This window comes from Oryzias latipes, chromosome 16 (genome assembly GCF_002234675.1).
Source record: "Oryzias latipes chromosome 16, ASM223467v1".
Classification (NCBI taxonomy): Eukaryota; Metazoa; Chordata; class Actinopteri; order Beloniformes; family Adrianichthyidae; genus Oryzias; species Oryzias latipes.
Genome location: NC_019874.2, coordinates 16,914,059 through 16,938,911, shown reverse-complemented (window position 1 = coordinate 16,938,911; position 24,853 = coordinate 16,914,059). Strand labels below are relative to the sequence as shown.

The 24,853-nt window shown below is 39.0% G+C and overlaps 1 protein-coding gene across 3 annotated transcripts; it reads right to left on the bottom strand.

Moving 5' to 3' along the window:
- On the bottom strand, nt 1-24,606 carry LOC101165000 (probable assembly chaperone of rpl4). 3 transcript variants are annotated; one of them, XM_023964243.1, is made up of 11 exons: nt 24,421-24,606; nt 24,162-24,277; nt 23,930-24,076; nt 23,647-23,793; nt 23,078-23,190; nt 22,862-22,985; nt 21,396-21,488; nt 20,947-21,015; nt 16,706-16,759; nt 11,237-11,389; nt 1-1,474 (listed from the first exon to the last, which is right to left on the bottom strand). In XM_023964243.1, the coding sequence occupies exons 1-11, from the start codon at nt 24,488-24,490 to the stop codon at nt 1,298-1,300; spliced, it is 1,263 nt and encodes a 420-aa protein (XP_023820011.1). In that variant the 5' UTR covers nt 24,491-24,606; the 3' UTR covers nt 1-1,297. The 3 variants fall into 3 exon arrangements, with proteins under 3 accessions (XP_023820011.1, XP_023820012.1, XP_023820013.1); XM_023964244.1 differs by having other exon boundaries at nt 24,162-24,274; XM_023964245.1 differs by lacking the exon at nt 24,421-24,606 and adding an exon at nt 24,372-24,390.
- Between the last annotated feature and the right edge of the window lie 247 nt (nt 24,607-24,853).

Here is a 24,853-nt window from a genome sequence, read left to right as displayed (position 1 = left end):
GTTTAGAAAATCCCAACATGTTCTTTATTTTTTTTACTTTCACATTGCTTTATGAACAGTTCTTTAATTATTAAGACCTTGAAATAAAATCTACTGTGGAGATCTGACATGTTCCACTAAACTTTTTTTCAATCTTAGAATATAATGTTTATTTACTCCATAACATAGATATCGTTTAAGTGTCTAAGCTTGAAATAAAAACCTACTGAAGTTATGATGGATGATTGAAAAAAACAAACTGTAATTTAAATATTATTCCTCCTGGACTTGCATAGCTGTCTGTTGTTCAGATTTCAACTAATTTCATTTATAAAAGTAAAATTAACCAATAAACTGATATGCTGTAACTGTGTTCTTACCACAAAAGTAAAAACAGAAAAAAAACACAGTTGAGTCTCTGTTGAGACACTCAAAAATCCTTCCCAATAGTTCAATCCTTTGATATACAAACTCCTCACCTGGATGCAGAAATGTAAAAAAACGAGAGAGCTGACAGTGTTGTCTGTTATTGTGCCACGCCGTTACACGAACCCGTGCTTTCATGTCCATAACGGCAAGCGAATGCTAAGAGAGCTACTTGAAAACTCATTTAAAAAGACTGCTGCCCGTTCCTGCATTCAGAGAGGCTTTATGCAAGTCACTTGAACAGTCGAGCAGAGAGACACTCTGCATAAGTAAATGTCAAATCTCTGTTTTTTCAGCGCAGTGAGTCAGCAGAGAAAATGAAGCTGGAACATATACTGTGAAACATCACAATAAAAACACTGAACTTAAACCTTCAGCACTAAAAATGACATGTAAAGCACATAAAAACTTCCCAGTTGTACATTTTAAAACAGATGAATGAGATGCTTCACTTGTTGAGTTTGAAAAATACAAATGCTGCGGTTGTCAGAACCAAATAGGGTCATTAATGTGCTTCTTTTGCGGTTTTTGTGCTTGTGCGCGCCCACGCATGTGCGTGTGTGTTGAAACCATGCGTGGGTGAGAGGTGAAATCATTCAAAGGTGTTTTGCTGCTGATGAGAATTAAAGCTTTAAAACTTTCACTTGTATCTATCTTTCAAGGAGATTAGAGGAAGCATCACTCAGGTACGCACTTGTTTATCAAAAAGCATTTAGAAACTTGACTGAAAGACTGACTGCAGCTTTTAATTCCACACTTGTGTATATCGGTTTAATCTTTGATAAGGTGGCAAGAAAGGAAAAAATACATTTAGAAAGGCACTGTAGATAGCATACAAAATCTGCTGGAAGGTGTGATGGGAAAACAGATAAGAAGAGGCGAGGTGGTGAGTTCAGTGCTCCATGGGAGCTTCTGCATCATTGTTCTCATCCTCATCACTGCAGGGCTCGTAGTCATCATCCAAGGCTTCATCTCCTTCCTGTGGCTCCATATCTCCTCCTAGTTCAGCCAGCAGCTGCTCAGTGTGCTCCAACATCGGCTTATCATCACATCGCAGCTTACTGTACAGCTGAGGATGAGATGGGAAAAAAAAAAAAAGACAAAGCAGATGGTGTAAGTCTAAATCAGGCTCAAAAACACTGTAGGGGGGAACATGTAAATTTTATTAGAAGCTGGATTTTTTTTCAGCAAAAAATGCTGTGACCAATAATTGGAGTGAGAAAAAGTAAGGCAATATAAAGTATGGATACTGAAAAGTTCTCAGCAGTAGCTCTTCTCTTTGTGTCACTGAAGTGAACAGAACGGCATTCACAAAGAGTTTGGAGTTCAGTGAAGAGAGCAGACCTGAGGTTTGAAGCTGCACGAGTGCTGCTCGGCTTTCTTAAAATAACTTAACAGTTTCTGCTTCGTGACAAAGAGGCTGTAGCAGCTCTCAAAGTGCTGCCAAACACTTTCAGCCTTTCATTCAGCAAATCAGCACATTTGATGCATGAGATGAGCGGCATAAGACAAAAAAAAAAGATCATTTATCTTCCACTTGGTGTTGCAAAACACATATGCAGAGAAATGTATCCCGGAGCACATAGAACTACTCTCTCACACACACACAAAAATCAGAATTATCACTGTGAAATATGCAGTAAAAGCAGGAGATTAAAAAAAAAAACTGTTCCCAAAGCTGCCAGCTGATTTATCTCAGCAAAATTCCCTGCTTGTTTGTAATTACTGAGCTCATAGTAAAGCAGGGTGATAAAACCACTGGTGCTAACACTGAAGACAGGAACATTTCTGTTTGCGTGCAAATGTAATACACAGAGTATGGGACACAAATACAGCTATTTAAATTTTAGCATCTCTCTCTGGAGACTGCACAAAGATTGAGAGTGAATTTATTTTACCCCGACCTGCAGAAGATTATTCCAGTTAGTCTGCTATATATACCGTTAAGTAGCTGCTGTGGTTTATGGAGAATAAGCAGCAAGGTGCCATCATTCTTTCCGAAAGTGTAGCGAGGTCAGGAAAGTGACTGTGACTGCGTTGCCTGAGGACCAGTCTCTAAGCAACAGCAGGTCCTGACAGGAGACATGCAGCCCCATGGGAACTCATTTGGAGTGTTAAAATGTGTTTACAGGAGTGGATGTGGTCTCTGCAGGTTAGATTTTAGGCATGCAGAGCCTGACCCGGGCAAAAGCGCAGGGTCATGTAACACCAGGCTCTGCCAGACTCATTGGAGAACCAGCAAGCTTTTCATTAGACTTGTGTCACTCTGAAAGCACCAGGTGATGTGCATCTGGATTCGGTGCTTCAGAAATTCAGAGCTGCTTTAGAATAGCTTCTGCCTGGATCCTCAGAAAGGCTTCGCTTCACAGTGTCGGGTAAGAGGAGAGCATGCCTTTTGTATGAAAGAAATAATGAAATAGATGCAGAGAATGTTCGTAAACACATGCACCGCATGCTTCTTGGAAATTGTGTTTGTAGGAGGTGATACCTTCAACAGATCAATAGCACATTGTGTCTACGGAGCACAATGTGATTACTCACTACGATACTTCCCGCTAGTTTAACAAATAGTGGCTATTCTTTACGCATTCTGCGATGAGTGCAGCTGAGATCAGCATTGCTTCCAAAAGACACAAGCATTTCTCATTTAAAGCGGCCTGTTTTCTCTTCTCACTTTCATGGCTCACGGAGCCTTGGAGGAGGTCGGGGGGGGGTTGATCATAAAACTTTTTCATGGTCCGCTTTGCTCCACTTTCAAGCCCTAAGTCACGGCCCAAAGAACACTTGACCACGGCTGTAATGAGTCCCACACACGGTGGAACATGCAGAGGTGCACGGACACATCTGCTCTTGGTGTCTGCTTGCTTTCCTTTTGTTGCTACAGTGGCTGGGTTCTGTGAATAGTAATGCTGGACTCTGCCTCTCACTATCAGCGAGACTGAACTACTTCAATATGACATATTTATATACAAATGCTAGAGAATATCCAGGAACCAAGAGTCAAGAATTTGACTTCAGCTGCTTCAAAATATGAATGAAACACTTTTGCACAAAAAAATAGAAGAAGTGGTACTTAGCTGAAGAGCAAAAGATGAATATTAAACAGAGTTAAACTTATAGAATGAACAATAAAGAATAGGAGAACGGGTTTTATTGTGGAAAAAGAACAAACACACAGCCGTTAAGATGATGGAGTTCATCTTGTCTCCAAGAAACAGGGAAGCTTGTCATCGTTTGAATGGTTACACACTGGGAGAGCTTCAAAAAATTGAAAAAATAAAAAGAACCTCCATGAATCACTGTGTGAACATTTATCATGCATTGTGTAATTTGATCCTTTTGTTTTTCAAATAAGTCTGATTTATCACCTTTGAGTAAATATGGTCATTTAATAAACCAGTTTATGAAACATGTTTTACTTATTATAGAGTTTATGTGATTTCATACTGCTTTAACTGCTAAATCATTTTGTATATTTAAATTAGATCCTCTGTGAAGTACAGTATCTTAGCCATGGCTCACTAAAAAAATAAAGAAAAGAAAAGGTGGAGCAGATTGTCCAAAGCATTGATTTTGCAATCCTTCTGGGATATGGACACATTGGAAGTAGGAAGACCCACTGATTTATTAGAATGGTTTCTATTTGAAAACACATTATTTTATGCTGGATCGACTCTGCTTTAAACATTTTAGCTTTATTAAAACCACCAACCAATAATCTGACATCATGCACAGGACCAGAATGAGAATTGAAGTGGGTGGAACAAATTGTGAAGTCTTGATGTCATGATTAGAAAATAGGGAAATAACCATCAGGGTGTGGATGGATTTTCTAATTTTATTATTTTTCTTATGTAAAATTGGATTTGGCGTAGGAGTCCATGGAAATGTTTTCCGCTTTGAACCAGTATGCAGACGTTGTTTGAGGAACTGCAACATTTGGAAGGTGATGGAATTTATCATGCCCCATGTGCTGCTTCATCTGAGATAAAACATTGTGGGTTTTTTTTTATGGATATACATACAGACAAACCTGCAACACCTATAGAGATGTGGAGACTAAATATAGTTCTGAATTCAGAATTATAAAGTTAAGATAAGCAAACACCAACAACAGAGAACGAATGATAATCTGTTCTTTTTTAATATTCATGCACTCGGATTTTTCTCAACTTACTAGGAAATGCTTGGGAAGATAACCAGAAACAAACCTGATGTAAAAATCTCTATGATATTCAACAGGTGGTTAACGTTCTTAAATGTCACAAAGTTTTCAGCAAAAACTGACAAAATACTGCTCAACATTGCTGAGAGTGTAAACACATAGTCTGTTATTCTTCACAGGAATTATTGCTATAAAGCAGAAATACTAAAAAAGACACAATGCAAGAGTTTTGGGGTTTTTTTTAATACTAAAATAAAAAAATGCTTTATAGTTTGCTTTAAAGCTCAATGCCAGAAAAGTCTCACTTTAGAAGTATTTAATCCTTTAAACTTTAAAAAGAACTCGAAACTTGGAGCTTGTCTCTTGGCTCCACAATTTCAGATATTTAGTGACAAGATGTGGCATGAATCCACTTGACAGCACTTGGGATGAAAAAATACATCTACAGAGAAGAGCTGGCAAATGGAATTCATGGTAATGACAGTGACGGCATTGAATAGACCTGAGGAATTTCATACAAAGCTGAATAATGTTCCCTTCAAGTTCACAATGGTGATCTGGGATGGGAATAAAGCCTCAAAGCGTTTGCGGCCACTGCGTAGCTGCTGGAAGGCACCTTCTTCTTGCTTTTGGAGTTTGACACACAAACAATACACATAAATAGGAAATAAAAGATAAGAGTGGGCGGCGAAGCAGTTGATAAAAGTTCTGATAAATGAAATCTGATCAATGAACTTTCTTTGAAGCACCTGCGATGGGTTTTTTCCCCCCAGTATTTTAGAGCAGACAAAAGAAAACAAAACCTCTAATAATAAAAGTACTCTAATGTTCTCCTTACGTAACATTTGAGGATGATACATTTTTTGCTGCTCATCAAGCTGATAAAAAGACAGGCTGACTACGCGGTAAAAGCCTAATCACAGAACCTTTGTTCCCCTCTCTGCTCCACACCTGTGCTTCTCTTTCATTTCACCTTTTCTTTTATTTCGTTTGTTAAATCAGTCATTCTCCCTGCTCGTCTCATAAGCGCTTTTCCCTCTGGCAAGCTTTTTCTTTTTCTGCTCTCTTTCTTTGGCTGGCACTCACCACACGACCTTCCTGTCAAAGAGATAGATCTGTCTTCTTGCTCTCATCTATATGCCTGTGCTTGCTCGCGCGCACACTTGTCTTACATTGTGACAGAATAGTGCCAGAATAATGGCCTCCTCTAAACTTACCCTGTAACCCCTTTTTTCCAGACTACATAAAAACTCCCGCATCGCACGTCTTCAGAGGATCGTAATTACACGATTAAGTTGAAAACAATTTCTATCTTTTAACGTGACTGTCAAAAAAACTTTTCCACTTACGAGGCAGTGACATCGGCTGAAATTAGAACCTCTGAAGTGTGAACAGTGCATGGTCACTGCAATTCTCAAGAGGGCTGACCACAAACTCTTTCTTTCTCTCACACACACACACACACACACACATCCAAACATCCCGATCTTCCAGTTGTAAGGGAAGGCATTAAAATTACATGAGTAGCACACCATGCGCCTAACATTACCCACAGCCTGTGCTCATGGGATCCTCTTTCAGCCACTTCAAATACTAACGTTTTGACCTCTCTTTACTCAAGTTGCCTTTCCGCACACATACCGGTACACACAGACTCCCACACACACATAACAATGCCCTCTGTGCATACACTGCAAATCGCACCCAATCTGGCTGAGACTCAAATTCCATTTCACGTCCGGTTTACTATTGATTTTACTCTTGACACTATTCACAAGCTACACCTTCTGCACCCACACATGCACACTCCTACCCTGCATCCAATTTGTTCCCTTTCTTCACCCCCCCCCCCCCCCTCCCCTTGCTCACCCCTTTTATTTATTCTCCAACTTTCCCTCTTGGTCATCTTGTATACTTTTTTTTTTATTTCTTGTCTCCTGATACATTTATTCTTTCCCATCACACCTCTGGAGAGCCGTCACTTGAAAGCAGCTTGTGCACAGGTGTGAGCACGTAATAAACAAAAACGACTCCAAAGCAATTTCCCGAACATACTTAATCATGCTCAAATATGTGCATCTGCCCAACATGAGCCTACGCTTACCTGTGTGTCCTTTTCTCTTACAACAGACAACTGTGCACGCACACACAGACACAGTGACTTTCTAAATAAAGTCATAATGAGAGACGTGGACTAGTGCCAAAACAAGCTGCTGGGCTCTGAGGCCTCATTTCCATGTTGAAGCCCGATTTAACTTGCAAACTGACTCTTCTTCAATAATTCACCAACACAGCGATGCTCCGAAACAAAACTCCACTTCAAACGAAGGGAAAATCTTCACCGCTCACTGGACAGATGTGCACGCATAAACAGGAAGCAAAGCTGCGGAATGAAAAGCATCAGCGTGTCTGCATTCTCCACTCATTCCGTCTAGCCTTTTCAAGGTCTTTGTGCCTTTACCTTTCACATTATTCTGTGCATGTTGCTTTATTCACTCTCCAAAGAAACTGCAATAGTGTTTACCTGTCACGCTCTGACGCGCCGCCCAATTCCTTCACCTTTTCTAGACTCTTTGTATTCTTCGAGCAAGAACTTCATTCACACCATTTCTTATTGCATTTTTTTTTCCTTATTTTGTTTTGTTTTATTAACTTTTACCACAAAAGCGGGACCTCAAATCTGTATTCACAAGGTTCTTCCACTCTAAAAGTCACAGCAGTTATGAGCCCACCTGGAGTTTGTCTTCTAGGTTGCTCGGTGGACGCTGGTTAGATGGCCCTGTCAATACACTGCTGGACAGTAGGGCAAATATCAATATATTGCCCCGATTTTTGTCCCCCTGAAGCTGATGGTGTGGCAGAGGAGGAAAGAGGCAGTGTTCAGGGTGGGGAGGTGAAAAGAAGAGGAAAGTAAATAAGGGGGGGGGGGGGGGGGGGGCTGCCCTCCTTCAGTCTGTGCTGTCTGATTTACAAGCCTATTGAATTTTAGACTAACATGAATCAATGCTCCATGGAGGCATTACTCCCTGACAGAATGACAGAAGGAATGAAACACATCACTCTGTGTGTGTATAAGTGCTGGTTTGTGTGAGAGAGGGGAGAGGAAGTGACAGACTGAAAGGAGGGAACGAAAAATAGAATTCAATTCTATTTTTCTGATATTTACACACTTTTGATGCACAGTACCGATTTCTGGTAAATTCGCTGTAGGTGATAAAAGAACATAAAGATCAAAAAGTGCCGTACATCATGCCTTTGGGTTTCTAAGTTATTGATTTATGTTTTTACAGCAAGTAAGATCTAAACCCATTTTTGCTGTTTTGTCAGATTAAGGTTTTGCCACAGTTGCAACAACATGAACTTAGTTTGTCGGACTTTAAATCTTATTGCAATAGGTCAAACATGCCACAGGGGCAGCATGCAGCCAGTTTAGTTGTCAAAAAATAAGAAAAATAAAATAAAATGCACAAAGTCATTCCAGGATCCCAGAGTTGTTTTATAAAAATATATTAACACAGGGCAGCAATTTCAATTCAATTCAATTCAATTTTATTTGTATAGCCCAAATTTACAACAACAGTCGTCTCGATGGGCTTCGTATAGGTAATTGAAAAGTCAAACATAAAATCAAAAGGATCATGAATACGTAGAATTCAATAGGATAATACTAAATTGAACTAACTAAACAGACTGAGCTATACTGGCATCCCTGCCCTTAGACCTCCCTTCGCGGTAAGGAAAAACTCCTAAAAAAACGGATTCCGGAAGGGGATGCAGTTTATTTTTCTAGGTCAGAAACATGAGGTTTTTCTTCATTAATTCTTTATTACTACTATGATGACAGATTTGCCAACAGGTCTTCATATGAAACTGAGTTTGCAATAAAGATGCTTTTTGAAAGCGTTTTAAGAGGCCAGGAATGAGCTGGAACAAAAGTCATATCTGTGCTTTTTTTTTATGTTAAAAGATACAATTTTCGGTATATTTACACAATTTTTATAGATACTAACGTAATATATTGTCACCACGCAGGTGTGTGTGTGGGGGGGGGGGGGGCATTTTCTTTTTCCAAGGGGGCGTCTTGGCAAAAAATTATTGAGAAGCACTGACTTAGCATGACCTGACTTTTTACTATCTGGTGCCCTCTACTTAACAATTTTTTATTACATTTTCTGTAATTTATTTTACTTTAAATTGAGACAGCATTACCAAATGTGAGCAATAAAAGAAACAGTTGTTAAGGGTGATCGTGAACAAACTAAGTGTAAAATTGAAAAAAATAAAAAGGGTAAAAGTGTAGAAATAGAAATATTTCAGCAAATGATCCATAACATAACTACGACGGAGTTTTAGGGCCACGGTGAGGAAAAAAAATTCTGGCCAACATGACGAGATTAAAGTCGTCATGTCGACTTTAATCTCGTCATGACGAGAAAAAACTCGACACAAAGTTTCGAGAAAAAACTCGTCGTGTCGAGATAAAAGTCGAAATAAAGTTTCGAGATTAAAGTCGCAATGTTGCGCGAGAGCAGTGAAGCTGAGTCTTTTAGGAGTATTCAGTGTTATGGCTAATGTTAGTGAGCTAGTGGCTTTGTATTTAAGAGTTTACGACAGAGTTTTATGGCCACCAGAAAGAGATTCTGAACCTTTTGGCGACTCAAAATCAGATTATTGTTAGTGGAGCCGTCTTTCCGGGTATTTGTAAAATAAGGAGCTCAGAGACACCTTTGGGTGTAGAGGATCGCTGCAGCCTTTATTCTCCTTTTCATTCACATAACCTGAAGTTCATCTGTCACATTGCGTCACGAATCTGTCATCCGATCACCAATGCGGAAGTAAACAGTGTTACATACGCCCCCTCCTGCAGATGAAGCGACCCGTTTGATCATTAAAAAACAAAGATGAATGAAAATAGCCTGTTATATTAGCATTACAACGTTGAAAAAGGCAAAAAGTGCTTCTCCTCCTCAGACGGAAGCATCACACAAACAGAGATCTGGTCTTTGGTGGAGGAAGAAAGGATTCAAGCAAACAGCTGCAGGGACACCGATGGCTTCATCATCGGGCTGCAGAGTATGGAGGCAGAGATCCTGCAAACCAACCATCAATAAATAAAACTTTAATAACTTGTAAATCAAACAAATGAGCTTCCAGACATTTGGAACGTTATCAATAAACATTCAGCTCACCTGTTCAACAAAGTTTAGTCGGTCTGATCTGCTGCTGCACGGCGTTCACCTGCTGCTCTGCATTCTCACTTCCACAATAATCTCGTAAATTTACGAGTTTTTTTCTCTCTCGCGCGCAACATTGCGACTTTAATCTCGAAACTTTATTTCGACTTTTATCTCGACAAGACGAGTTTTTTTTGTCGAAACTTTGTGTCGAGTTTTTTCTCGTCATGGCGAGATTAAAGTCGACATGACGACTTTAATCTCGCCACGTTGGCCAGAATTTTTTTTCCTCACCGTGGCCCTAAAACTCCGTCGTACATAACACATAAACAAAATACAAGTGGAAGGATACATTTCTTATTTTACCACTTCCTACTAATTATTTTCCATTAAAACTAAGTCTTTAAATCTTATAAAAGTAATTTTTTTTAAAAACTACAAAACCTATATGCAACAACATAGTTCATTTGTGGATCATGAATAATTATTAAAAAACAACTTTAAACTTAAAACTTATTTTACAACTCAAACTTTAAGCCAACATCAGCTATAAAACCCCTTGCATGTTATGTAGTTAAGTGTGTTTATTACTGTTGCTGCATGTTCATGCTCTCTTGCATGGTTTTTTTTCTGTTCTGCGAGGCTCCACTGTGCTTTTCCTCTCCCCGATTTCTTTTTTATCTCACTCAGCGTGTTTCCGTGTGATCAAGCCACTCTAGTGATGGTCACCGGTCCACAAATGTTCAATGTGCCGACAATGAGCACCAGTGGAGGGTGGAGAATACAGGCAGAGACATTTAGTGGAGCTACTCGGCTGAGGAGGAAAAAGACAAACACTCACAGCAGGAGGGAAATGGAGTGAACGGATTTAAACTCTCCTTACAAGAAAAGCTTTCCAACAGAATCCTCCCATGATGTTTTGGCCAGAGATTGGACAGAGACTCAGAGAGAAACATTTTTTGTGAAGGTTTTAGAGAAAGTTTTAGTGTATCAAAACAAAACAAAAACACATATAAAGTGAGGCAAAAAGTATTTGGCAGTCACCAGTTCCCATGTAAAAGGTACAAGGTTTGTGACGTTCATCCCTGGTACTTCAGAGACACAGAATGTTAAATTTAAAATAGTCCAAGAAACCAAATTAAATGATTTTTAAATAATGTATTTGTATAATGAAGCAGAAAATAAGTATTTAGCTTCAACAAATAAGAAGCTCTTCTTCTTCTTCTTCCTCCACTAGTTAACTGTATTAATGGCACCTGTTTGAACTCGTTATGTTAATAAAGGACACCTGTCCACACCTTTTGTCAGACTGCAGCCCCTCCACTATGTATTGGGGTGAACTCTCTCATCTTTTTAAGCGGGACAACTTGCAGAATCTGTGACTGACAAATAGTTTTTTTTTTTTTTTTGCCCCCACTGTTCCAGCTTTATCGACCATGCTGATGCCTGTAAATCCATGCAAGTGCTTTAAAGTGATCTTGATCAAACTTACTTTCTTTGCATTAGTCAGGTAGGATCTGGCTGCCTCCTGTAGAGCTTTCCATTCCTCCCTTTCCTCCTCTGTCACTTCTCTTCCCTCGGTTTCTTGCTGCTCCTTTGCTTTTTCCAACTGCAGGTAGCATACCCAGCCAGAGAGATACCATACCTGGGAGACACAGAAAGACAGGCGGGTTGAGGTGACATGAAGTGCGAAGTGAATGTGCTCTTTGTAGCAGAAAGTGTTCTGTGACAGAGAAAGACATTTGTGACCCTTGCAAAGTGTGAAATCTCAATTTTTCTTTCTCAAAAAGGTTTCGCACACATGTAACAGAATCAAACGAGAACACAAAGTCAAAGCCGGTGCTGTCCTCATTTACAATTATAGAATGGCAATGATAACAGGCATACAGTGCAGCTTCCCAGTCATGTAAAAACACTCATGTCACAGGCTACAAATAAAAAAAATATGTATGTTATTTAATATTTTAGGACAAAAGTATGCAATCAAAAACATGCAACATAATGTTGAATATTTTAAATAAAGTTAAAAATTACTCCCACACTCCCAGTTTGTGTTGGAAATTGTAACCCTTTCAATTTGAGGTTTTTAAATAATCTGCTTTTCTTGCGTAACATACATTTTTCCCTCTTACTTTTTCTTCTAAGTACTGTTTTGTCTGAGGAGGGATTCTTATGAAGAATCATCAAAAACCGTCAAAGAACAGTCCTCAGTATCATGAGAACAAAGATGCTTGAATGGATTTTCCTTTCCTTTTTTAAGTTTTTAAAAAAAAGTTAATAAAGTCCTAAAATCAGGCAAAAATGATTTTTGATGAACAACAATGTAGGACATATTATAGTGTTGTTTTTAATTCATAAAAAAAGGAAGGATCCGTCCATTGATCCCTTTTTAAAACTTGTGCATTAGGATTAACTAACATTCTTGTACGCGCTGCTGTTATAATCTCATCTCATGATTTTGAATCAGATCATAGTCTGGATTTTGTCTGAGTGACACATTTATCCTTTTTAAAGCACGTTTGATGTTGATTTAACTTTTAAAAAAACTGATTTTCAGCAAAGGTCAGGGCATATTCAATGGCTGCCAAGTCTAGTTTGCGTGAATACAAAAGAAGAATTTGAGCTGGTCCTAAAGATGATTTTTTTATGTCACAAAGAGAAGTCATTCTGATAAAAAGCCCTAAATTGAGGTATACTTGAGTGAATAAAAACAGCCATTTATGTGTTGTCATTTCTTCTAGTGTGGTTCAGTATGACCTTGAGATTAATCTGCATGGACATATATTCCTAGGAACACTGGCAGCAGTTTTAAATCATTATAACTGTCCAAATTTTTAGTTTCTAAAAAAAAAAGTCTCAAATTTGCTTGGAAATGTTTTTATATGCTTACTGGGTTGATAGCATGAAAAAACTACAAAACATTGAAAAAATTGCAATGAATTTTTCTTCCTCCTCGGAATCTTGGAATGAACCACCTGAACACTCCAGAACATCAAATTGTCAAATATTTCTAGTTTTTTAGAGATACTCTCACTCACTGCCCAATAAATAAATCTGGGAAGTTTTTTTTTATTATGATTCCTACAGGAAATAAAGATGTTCTTACAGTCAACTCATCTCAGACCAGATACAACTTCCTTTTCATGTCTTTATGTACCGAGCATGCAATTATGCGCTCCGATTTTCCCATAACAGTAAAGTTGGCACAGTTATGAGAGCACACTATAAATATTTTAAAAACAGACAACCATCGCAATTAAATATGTAACACCTCGTTTACATCAGGAGCCAACCTGAGAACGTCGTGACCCAATCACCGTTGGAGAACAGACCGTATTAGAATGTATCACCTTGATCATCAAAAGTGGCCGCCTCAATCTAAATGCAAATAAACACATAAATTACAGTACGTCAAACACAGTCAATGCAGCTCATCAGCGGAAGATTTACCAACGGTCCTGCGAAATCCCAAAATGCGTTAAAGATATAATAGGAAAACCAAATCCAACAAAAAATTGTATTAAAAGAAAAAAAAAAAAAACAGGATGTGGACTCGTGCTGAAGCTTTCTCCCTTGACAAATGTTGGAGCCAGACTAAGTTTTTTTGTTTCTCCGAGTTCTTCACATTTTCTGGGACAAAAAAAAAAAAGTTTATGAGAAGAAACAAAAGGTCAGATTGATATCTGTTTTCATTTAATACTTTCAGGCAGAGGGACCATGAGAACGCAATAGAAAAAATATATCATTAAAACTAATTATAAAAATATTAAAGTGAGGAGTGTAATTACTGTGATTAAATGAGCTGGTGGAAAAGCAGCTCATTTAGGCTTCTGGAGCTGTCAATCAAAGAAGTGGAACCCCTATAGGTCTGCTAAGGTGCAACAGAAACAATGGATTAGTGCTTAACACAAAAGGATGCTCTTAAAAATCTAAATTCAAAGAACATTTCAGGCTACATGTAAGCATTAAGAAGCACTGTTTTCCTCGCCCATTGATTGGTTGTTCAAGAAAGAAGTAGCAATGTGTGCACCCTTCTGAGAGGTCACAGAGAAACTGAGCTGGTGGATTTTATTCATGTCAAAGAGTATGAGTAGCTGACTTTACCTTGATACCTTCATTAGAAAAACAAATAATGAACGGAAAAAGAGAGGAAAAAAACGAGACGTAATATATTATTTTGAGATAATCTTGCTCCTTGCTGAGTTCAAACAGAGGTGGTGTATTTTTAACCGTATGTGTTAAATGCACCAAAACCTGATTTTTCCTTCATTTCTACAGTCAGCCGTTTCGCATCGACATAATCGCATACACCGCTTTAAGCTGCTTCTCTGCCGTTCAAAACAATCATGTTCAGCTCAAAAACTTGGAGGTGTGTGTGGCTACGTTTGTGTGTATTTTCTCTCTCATGTCAGGCCAAAGATCACCCACCCACTGTTCTTCAACCAGCAAAAAAAACAAAAAACAAATATTAGCTTTATTCATTATTCGTGGAGTGCAGAGGAAGTTGAGACCTGCACCTCTGATGAATCAAGCATTTAGCTAACAAACACATCAGGGCATGCCACGTTGAATCCAGAATTGTTGCTCAGCGTGCTGAGTGGGAGGCTACCCCCTGCAGCCACACTTATCAGAACAACAGCAGCACTGGATAACTGCAGGAGTGATGCAGAACCAGCAATGTGACATTCTTTTCCCCCTCACTGAAGCTTTTCTTTGAATGTAAAACATCTTCCAGAACAAAACTGGGTCACTTCAAGTCATCTTTTTCTTTTTTTTTTTACTTCGGAAATGGAAACAATGACAACCCCAGCAGAACCTGTAACGAGGCTTCAAAGGTCTTTAAGAAAAGGTCCTGGAAAAAATGTGTTCTAGATCGTGTGAGCATCTGCGTTCAAAGCGAAAACACAAGTTAGCTAATTAGGAACTTCACAGAATCAAATCTACCCTGCTACCACCTCAAACAGAGAAGCATGGAATCAAAGAGGTGCAGTGTCTGTCAATCAAATGACTGGGGCCATTGTCATTTCAAAGTGAAGCCGCATCTTTAGCTCCCATATGGTGCGGCTGAAGAAAGAACAAAAGCCTCACGGATCAACTGAACAACTTTGAAATGAGATTTGCGAAGCACTCAGCTCGGTTGTTTGTGCCGACTTAATGTTACATAAGAAGAATCCAAACTCAAAGATACAACAGTCGGAGACGGCTTCCTACTTATCTACGGGAAAGACAAATTAAAGGGGAAATAAGAAGGGGGGGGGGAGTTTAAGAAAGTAAACGCTGACCAACGTCGCCTCGCAGTGTGACTGACTGCTGCTGCTGTGCATCTGAAGTGAGTTTCAAAGTTCAGCCCCCCTGGTGGCTGCTCTCAATCTGTCTGCAGAGGGGCTCATGTGGGTGGCTGAGCCTGAGGGGGAGTTTTAGGGGAGGGGGGGAGATTTCTTTTCTGCCTGACACTCAGTGACACACCTTCAGTTTTCGTGGCACCGACATGGGATTTTTAGCAGCCTGGTTACAACTCAAGTACAGGAAACTAAAATGTTGCTCTGAGTTTCTGGTGCGAGCACATCCTGTCAGATGAGAAGGCAAACCCAAAGTTTAAGGTATTCAATGTATTTTGTGGAATACTGCATATTGCACGTCTTTATAAACCCTAGACACAACCGCCAGCACTCTTTACTAACACATTTGCAGGTGTTACAGGCTTGAACCATTGCTTGTAAACATCTGTTTTCCTGGACTTTCTGCATATAAATGTCACCCCTCTTACAATGCTCTAAACTTTGCCTTACTATTCTCTAATGATGTATGCAGCTCACTGTTTGCTGCTTTAAAACAGCGTTCTTCTTTTCTACCATGCCTTGATGTCACACCGTATGTGATCCGGGTTCTGCTTTTGTACTGCGCCCAAAAGGCAAAAGGCCTTCATCTGAGACCCTCGTCTTCAGAATCTTAGCAGCACATTGTTCTCTTATGCTTTGTAATCTTCAGGTTTCATCGGTCTTCTGATAGATTTATTTCCTCAAGTACCCAAGCATCAAAGCCGTCTCAAGCCACTGAAGAACTTTGGCAAAGTTCAGCTGTAGTTTTACCTACTTAGTGTAATCTTTTTGACGTTTAGAACAAAGGGATGTACTGCAAAGTCGCTCAACAGCTATTTTCCCTTTTCTGCAGAATACATTCAGATGGTTTTCATAGATTTTTCTTTCCTTTAGCTTTAATTATTGGCATATTTGTAATGACATTGCTAATATTCTAAGCTATGATTCTATTTAAGCCAGTGTTTATCATGTGGTGTGGACCAAAACTGCAAGGTCCAGGATCAGGGAGGGATAAGGGGAGAAGCCGGAGGGATGGGGGAAGAGTCGTATTGGGCCTGAATGTTGCCTAAATGCCACATGTTGGAGGATTTAGCTTATTCTAAGATAATAAAACTCAATGAAAACCATCTTTCAAAAAGAGTAACATGGTTTGTTAATAAAGGTATTTAAAATACTTTGGTAGCTTCAGTGTGCTTCAAACTATTAAAAAAACATGTATTTTTTTGCTTTAAATGCATGTTCCAGGATTTCTGCCAAAGCATGTGAAGAAAGATTAAGTAAAATTAAGTTTATTTCAGTTTTTCAGGCAAAACTTTGACCTTTCTAAATATTCAGAGTTCCCAGAAATATGACTTGGATAGTTTAAAAGCTTTCTGCTTAGAGAATAAACTTTTCTTCAACATAAGTATTTTTGTTTTTAAGAAGCACGTAAATTGCCTGGCATTATTTGTACAATCTTGTTAACAGAAAGAAAGGAATGAGCCTCCGCACTGTCAGAGGATGCATGTAAACAAATCCTCCAACGACACTGAATAATATACCATTACAAAAAAGAAAAAAAGGCAGATAAGTTTTATAGAAATACAAGACTGAAAGTAATTGTGTATTGATTTAAAGACGGTTTGTTTATGCCTCATGCTTACCTGCACAACTTCATCATCTTCTTCCAGAAGACCCTCCAGAACATCTACCGCCATCTAAAGATGAAAGAACAACAAACAGATTTCTACAAATATCTTTAAGACATCATCAGTGAAGAATCACAAGAAGCCATTAAGTATTTTAAATCCATAGCTCATCTCCTTTCAGCATTTTCCCCAGTTCTACATTTGTACAGATGAGCAAACTCTTCTCTCTCACAGGGCTGCACATCTTCTGGGCAGCTCGATCAATCTGGGTGATCAGAGGCTCTGATAAGCATCTGAGGGGTCAGCGTGAAATACACAATGTCATCAATACCAACAAGACAACGGACATGGCAGTCAATAGACGCACTCAGGAGTGCTTATCGCACAATCAATAGTGACTGGAGTCACTGTCTTCGACAGCTCTTTAATCTATTTCGCTGACAGCCGGGGTGCCCTTAGCGCCTCCTCGCTCTGCCAGATGCATGATAAGCCCAAAGATAACGTTGACACACTGTCCATGTTCCCCTTCGTTAAACGGCCTGCTTCCCATCCTCAAGAGGCGCTTCTTCGAGGCTCGGAGGGATTAAAAGTTGGGTGACCTTTTGTCGCAAAACTGTTTGTGGGAGGTTTCCATTACAGAAATAAGACCTTGACTAAAGTAGGCTGCATGTTTGTTTTGTTCCACCTCTTCCCATGTGGGACCTGTGGTGTGTGTGTGTGTTTCTGTGTGTGTGAGAGCCTCTCAGGTGATGATATATTGATTTTTGTCAAGTTCAGGTTGGAGGCGACTGTTAGCCAATCACCCGTGGTGAAGGGCAGGAATAAAAAGACATGCACGTCACCTGTGCGTGCACGCAAACACCGCCTTCACGCTCAAGCGCGCCGCACAGAGCTGCACACAACAGTGAGCACCGCAAGCGCAGCTCGCTTCTTGTTAGGGCAGCCTTATTAGCTGGAGTGCTTCCTGATGCCTCCACCTATCCTGCTCGGAGGAGCTTTCCTGCTTTTCATTAAGCCAACTTGTTTCCAGCAGCATAAAAGAGGCCCGGCGCCGGCAGAGAGTGAGGCAGAGCCAGGTTAATTGAGACCGTCTCATTAAGAGAGTATAAATGTGTTTGCCAAAGAGTTTACTGATTGATAGCCAGACCAATAATACATTGAAACACATAATGTCCTTAATTAATAACCCATTAAAAATGAATAAACAAAAACATCTTATGGCATGTGATGAGGAACAGACTTGTGTTCAGCGTGACGACTACACCTTGGCTTATATGATGCCAAACAGACACACACTAAATAAAACAAGTTGAGGCAAACATTAGATATTAGATTCAAGGAACTATCTGTCTGGGATTTAACCGCCGGCTCTGGAGTTACAAATATAGAACAAGAGATATCTGGCAGCGGGGATAAGTGAGCAACCGTATCTGCTGTGTTGTCTCCAACGTCTTAACTACACCGGTCAGCCCAGAGGCGAGTGATTAAAGGTTCAGATATTCTTAAGCTGCATTAGGCTGGAAACAACAGCAGGAATGAGATCTTTGCAAAGATAAGAAAAAAGAGGGAGAGAACTTCAGAAAGAGAGAAAAACGGATAGCACATTAAATCATGTAAAAAAAAAAAAATAGGAGATAAATATCACAAAAGTGGTGCATGAATAACAGTAGGGCACAAAAAAACACAATTAATCCACATGCGTGTTACATTTTTATTTTAGGAACTGTTACGGGGAGAAAAGCAGTGCTTTGGAGTGGAACTCATTTATTATGTCCACTGTGTGCGGGTGCACTTTTTCTGCGGGTTTATTGGTGTGTGTGTGTGTTTGTGTGTGTGTCATCCTCAAGCAAGTCTGTTTAACAGAATCATTTTACTGGAGCGCACTGCATAGACAGGAGTAAGACAAATCACTTTACAAGCGAAGGGCGAGCCATAGCTCACACACGTGCACATGCGCGCACACGTGCACGACCAGAGACATCTGCACTGAAGTAAATAAATCCTGAAGCTGTCCGTGCAAACGCAGCTTTTAAGCAACAGCGAAAACACAAGCTGCACATTGAGAGCTACATTTAAGGAAAGCTGTGTTTAATAAATAAATAGAGGGACAGTGACAGACAGGTGACTGAGCTACTACCTACCAGCTGCTGTGACAGCTACGCTGAGGGACTACTTAATGGCTGTCAGGCCTGTCCGTTTGTCTGTCTGCTGCGTGACAAGTGAAGCAGTGATGCTCAATGAAGACAGTAAGAACTGCTAAAAAAAAGAAAAAATAAGTAGTGTTCATGCAAAACTGTCCTTTTGTAACAAAATAAAAAAGGAAAAAAGGACTTTAAAAAACAAAATTTTCTTAGGGAATGATTCTTGAAAGAAAAAAACTATTTATAGAATAAAAGTTATAATGATTATCAACTAAATTCTGATTAACTGATCTGTCCACCAAGCCTTAGAAATTACAGTTTGATCAAAGCAGATAAATATCTTGGACAATATATAGAAAATATCCTATTTCATATAAACGGCTGCACATCATGTCGGACCGTCTTGGATGTGATATGCCCTTCAGGTTGTCAGTATTAGACTTTTTTTTTTTCCTTTCAGTTGACCTACTGCACTGGATGTCAAAACAAATAAACTACTTTACTGCAGACTTATTGTTATCCCACTGAGCTGTGAAATAGAAAGCTCAACATTTTGGGGCAGTTCATGAAAAATACCGACTTCATAAATGAGATGCATGTTATCATTTGTTGTTATTTTGGTTAGCGGCTCCTCATGCTACTCTGGGGTCAATGGCTGACAGCAATTACATTGCTAATCAGGTTTTTTTTCTCCCTCTAAACACAGCTCAATGGAAAGCAATTTACAATTGTTAATCTACAAAAAATGAACAAATTCTCCAATTATAAACTCTGCAACCCGCAGTTATCAACTCATTTTAGCACCCGGCTCTACAAATAAGTCAAAGATATACTTATAACAAATCATAAAAAAATGCTATTACATTACTATGATTGACCATAGAAGATAAAAGACACTCATCTATGCAGCTTAAGCTCCTCCATTTGTCCTCATATTTATCTCCATCATGGCCTAAACTAAAAGATAATAATAAGCCAAATGCGCTCAAAACAAAAAGTAAATCAATCTTTCCTGCAGCCTGATCCAGTGTTTCTTTTAGCTAAAGAGGGGAAAAAAAGGAAGCAGTGAGGCTTCGTTTCTTAGCAATTTAGCGAATTCGACCAGCTCTTATCATGGCTGCCACTTAGATTTTTCCGGGTAATTTCCCACAGTTAGGAACCGCCTCAGAAGAAAAGACTATTTGACTGGTACCCCAGTCTGGGTAGGTGCTGGAGGGAGGCAGACAAAAAAAAAAATACTCTCTCTTATTACTAAACTGAGCTAAAATGTGCATGCAAAAAAAAGGTGAAAAGACAAAAAAATGGCTGAAATTGATCATGACTGTTTACAAACCAGTATGCATGGCTGTGTACATATTTGACATGAAGAAGTACTGAGCGTCGCTGAGCTCTGGCCTCCCAGCAGGATGACACCGACGCCGGCCGGACGATGAAGACAAACGACATGTCAAAAACTATGGACCGAGACGTTGTCATTTTACTGATACACCTGACAGCCCATTTCCCGCACACATACATCCAAATATAAAACGCCGCAGCTCGAGCTGCCTGAGCGCAAGCAAGGGGGGGTGAGAAGTGCTCTCATTTCCTATAAGCAATAACCGTAAACCACCCAACATGATTGACTAAAATTAATCACCGGATCACAACAGAAGATTGCCGCCGTTGGTGTGGCAGTCATCACAGAAGATGACTTCAAACCCTTAATGACTGTTGAAAGTTTTTGCACTGAGCTGAAGGCAGCAAGCCGCTTGAATCAAGGACATTTGCATAGGAAATTGTTGAGTGATTTAGTACACTATATGCAATTTCAAACATATAGCAGGGATTCATCAAAGTGGAACATTACTGATTTTTTTTTTTTATCCTCCACATCTTTTGCCCATCCCTCTTTGGCTGCGCACGAACCCCCCCCCCCCTGCCCTTCTCTGGTCCCTTTTTCCAAATACCACTCTTCAATTATTGACACTAAGCTCTGGAGGGCAAAAACACCAGCCATAGCCTTCCCATCTTCAGCGCTATTCAGCAGAAAGAAAAGAACACAAACACACAAAAAACACATATTCACACAAAAGCTGTGCTGGCCCCCCTGCCGCCAGTCACATACGCTTTTACCTCGTACTCCTCACACTCCATGAGTAGTTTGGCTGTGGTGATGCGGGACTCGTATGGAGGGATGTCTTTCTGAAGACACAAAAAGACGAGACAAGATTTTACTGGAAACCTTCTAATTCCAAGCTACCATGTATATCTTTGGAGCTCTGTTGATGTGCTGTGTTCAGATCAACCAACTGGCAAAGAAAAGGTTCATACCTGAAATCTTTTCTGAATGTTTTTCTATCAACTACTATGCAAACCGTCTTATAAGTTTACTTTTCTTTCATTTGTAAGATCAAACATCAATAAAAATGTGTTAACCTCTATTTTGACTACCCCTCTATTTCATGACTCTTTTCGCATCCCATCAGTTTGCACAGGAAAACACGCCGACTACCCTTCGAGTTTCATAACACAAAAAACTAAGATCCTTTGGTGTTGAATGCAAAAGGAACGCTGCAGCTCACCTGCACGTCTTCCTCTGTGCTGGAGGAGGATGTGCTCTGCTTTTGTGCTGGGAGCCAAGTTCCAACGCTTTTCAACAGGTACTCTTTGCCCTCCTAAGCAGAAAAGAAAATCATACGTGTAAAAGCATGAACTTTTCCAAGCAAAAGCATCTGTCTGTGTGTATGTGCTTAAAGCAGCAATTAAAAGATTATACACTGCTCAGAAGCAATCTCATGAAACTTTCCTCTTCAGGCTATCGGAGTCTCCATAGAATTATTTGACCTATGTATTCATGTAAATTCTGCTTTAATATATATCCTTATTACTAAAATATATATATATATATATATATATATATATATATATATATATATATATATATATATATATATATATATATATATATATATATATATATATATATATATATTTTAAGCATTTATATTTGTTAGAAAACTAGAAAGCTAGATCCAGTCTGACCCCTAGAGTTTATAGGTAGTACTGCGGGATAAATTAAGCGTATTGTGGCACAAAGAGAAGAGTTCTTTCTTTCTCATTAGTGAATACAAAGTTGATGACTTTACATTTTGGCACTCTAAATGCACACAATATTATTTATTGCAACTTTAAGAGGAACAATTGTAAAAATTGTAGGTTTCTCAATGTAGCAGCTAGGCTATGAATTCTTATTTTGTAGTAATCATAAACATTATGATTGAACTATAAAATTACGAAAGAAATCCCATATTTATTTAAAAACTTAGGCCAAAGCAAGTGGTGCAAATGTCAAACAGTTCATTAAGGTAAGAGATGCTTTTTACTGTTTTTGCAGATATACATGTTTGAATATAATTATTAAATGTTTGTTGTATTCAATATTGATGACTAAAGCAAATAACTTGGTATCACATGCACGTTGTTACATTTGAACTGTGTTTAAAGCTAAAGAAAACATAGTACAAGTGTGGCTTCTTCCATTTGTTAGTTGCATAAACATCACTATATATACATTTTTGTATGCATATACATGAATTGTAACTTTCATTTTTACCTTCCAATTAAAAATAATCAATTCTACTCCCCATTAAAATTCATTTCAAATTATTATTTTGTACTTTTTTTGGGGGGGGGGGGGGGTCAGAATCCCCGATGCCATGCAGCAAATTATCTTCAGATTTTTATAAACTGAGTCAAACATGTGGATCATCTCTTCCTCTTCATCAGATGACTGTGTGACCTCAACGATGTGCCCAGTAATTACCATTTCTATGAGCATGACCCATCCTTGTGTGTGAGTGTGTGTATAAGTGTTAATGTAAGTGTCCATTTACTGATTAATGGCATACACTTCAATCTGCTCAGAATAATTAACTCAGCAGATTCCTGCTTTAATGTGGTGATAAGTCATCTGAAGTGTGTGTGTGTGTGTGTGTGTGTGTGTGTGTGTGTGTGTGTGTGTGTGTGTGTGTTGTGTGTGCAGACTGACCTGGTTTCTCTCTGTACTAAACAGGTAACTGGCCATAAGCTGTAGAGCCTCGGGATTGTCGTGCTGATACTTTAATGCCATCTCAATAGACTCCCGGCACTTGTCTGCAGCACCCTCTTCCATGCTGTAAAACAGATACAGAAAAAAAAATAATCCACGGCTACATCTGTGGGAAGGCTGTCAGTTTTACAAGAGCATTTCTGGATATGCTCGTACCAGAGATCTGTTAAATAAATCTCCGCAATAGAGCAGTACGCCACACTGACATCCTTTTCAGATGGCGGTTCCTTATCTTCAACTGTTGCAGCTGCAGCAGCTCCAGCTTGAGCCTGTGAGAAAAGGAAAGGACAGAAGTTATGAGCAGTTTAACAAATAAACTCCCAACTCAATACTGAAAAATCAACTGTTTCTTTTATAACCTACTGTAGAATCATTTATATGATTAAATAACTAATATTAATATCAATATAATAAACAAAAATGATGATGGACGGTGGATGGATAAGGTGTTGAATAAATTGTTTATTTTTATTTTTGTAATACAAACATATTTAGTATCACTTCATAGTGTATTGACTAACATACAGACCCTGTTGTCAGTAGAACTTTGAGTGAAAAAGGCAGGCCTTTCGAGCTTAAACAATGAACAGAAAATATGTATTGTCAAACAGCACCCTCTTGTGGTCGTAATAATGCCTAAAATACCACACAATTTTAAAATAATGTTTTACTTTTTGTTTCATGATTCACTGAGTTGTTTTTTTTTTCAACATCTTTTCACTTACTGTTTCTTGTTTCTCCAATGTTGACAGTAGTACTTGTATCCCTTTAGTGTAGTAACCTACAGCCTCCAATCCGGTGTGGATTTGTCCAAGGTACATGTATTTACTGTGGCCTTCATCTGGACTCAGCTCCACTGCACGAAGGAAAACTTAGAGGAAACTAGTCAAGGAGAAGAATTATATCGAAAATAAAGAGAAATATAAGAGCTGTGTCTCTGTGACTTAGGATTAATACATAAATGCAATATTATTTATAAGAAAAACAACATAAAAAATGATAGGATATTCCTTTGGCTTTCTGTGTGTCTCCCAACTCAGAGCAGATGTGTCCCTGCATGTCAAGTGCTTGCAGGTTGTTGGGGTCCACATCCAAGGCTCGCTGACAGAAGAGGCCAGCCATCTCAAAGTCAAAGCTGTCCATGTATTCTTCAGTCTGTACAAATGCAGTTAAGACCAAATTATTCCCCGTAGTAAAGTAATATTTAAATAAACAAACCCGAACATGCTCACAACATGACCTTCTCAAGTAGTTGCTCCACTGAATATTTCTGGGATGTCTTCTTCTTAGCTTTCTCGTGCATTCTTAGCTTCATCCTTTCTTGAGGTGACAAATCAACAAATCCTCCAGCATCTGCTGTAGTGACAGGCTTAGTGTTAGTTTTGTCTAACTAGAATCCCATAATAGTCAAAGCAGGTAATATATTAGGTTATTTTCTTATGTTAGGTACCATCCAGTCCACTTGTAACGAAATGACTACTTTGTCCTGTACATATTACCCTTTTTAGTTCGATGGTTTTTCCTCTTCGGTTTGTTGTTCTTCTTACTGCTCTTTGCCTGACCTCCCATGTCTAAGGATAATCGGTTTTATAGATTTGCAATGTGATTGTAAATCCGAATTTTCCCCCAACGTGAGAACAGAGCAAAAGCGTGTTAACACACTAGGCAAATGCTTGAAGTGCGCATGCGGCAATGTTGACAAATTAACCACTACGGAGGCTGGTAGTGGACATTTTAGTGCCGTCACGACTTTGCTTAAGTCACCATTTTATTATGAGTCTTTTTCAGTAGTACTACTCTATCTTGAGTCTTTCCTTATTTATTCATTCTTTGAAAAAAATTAAATTATCACTAATTTTCAGAATTATCTTTCTCTCTGTTACGTAAATGTGGGCAGGTGTTCGACTTTATTGACATATCATTTGACCAATG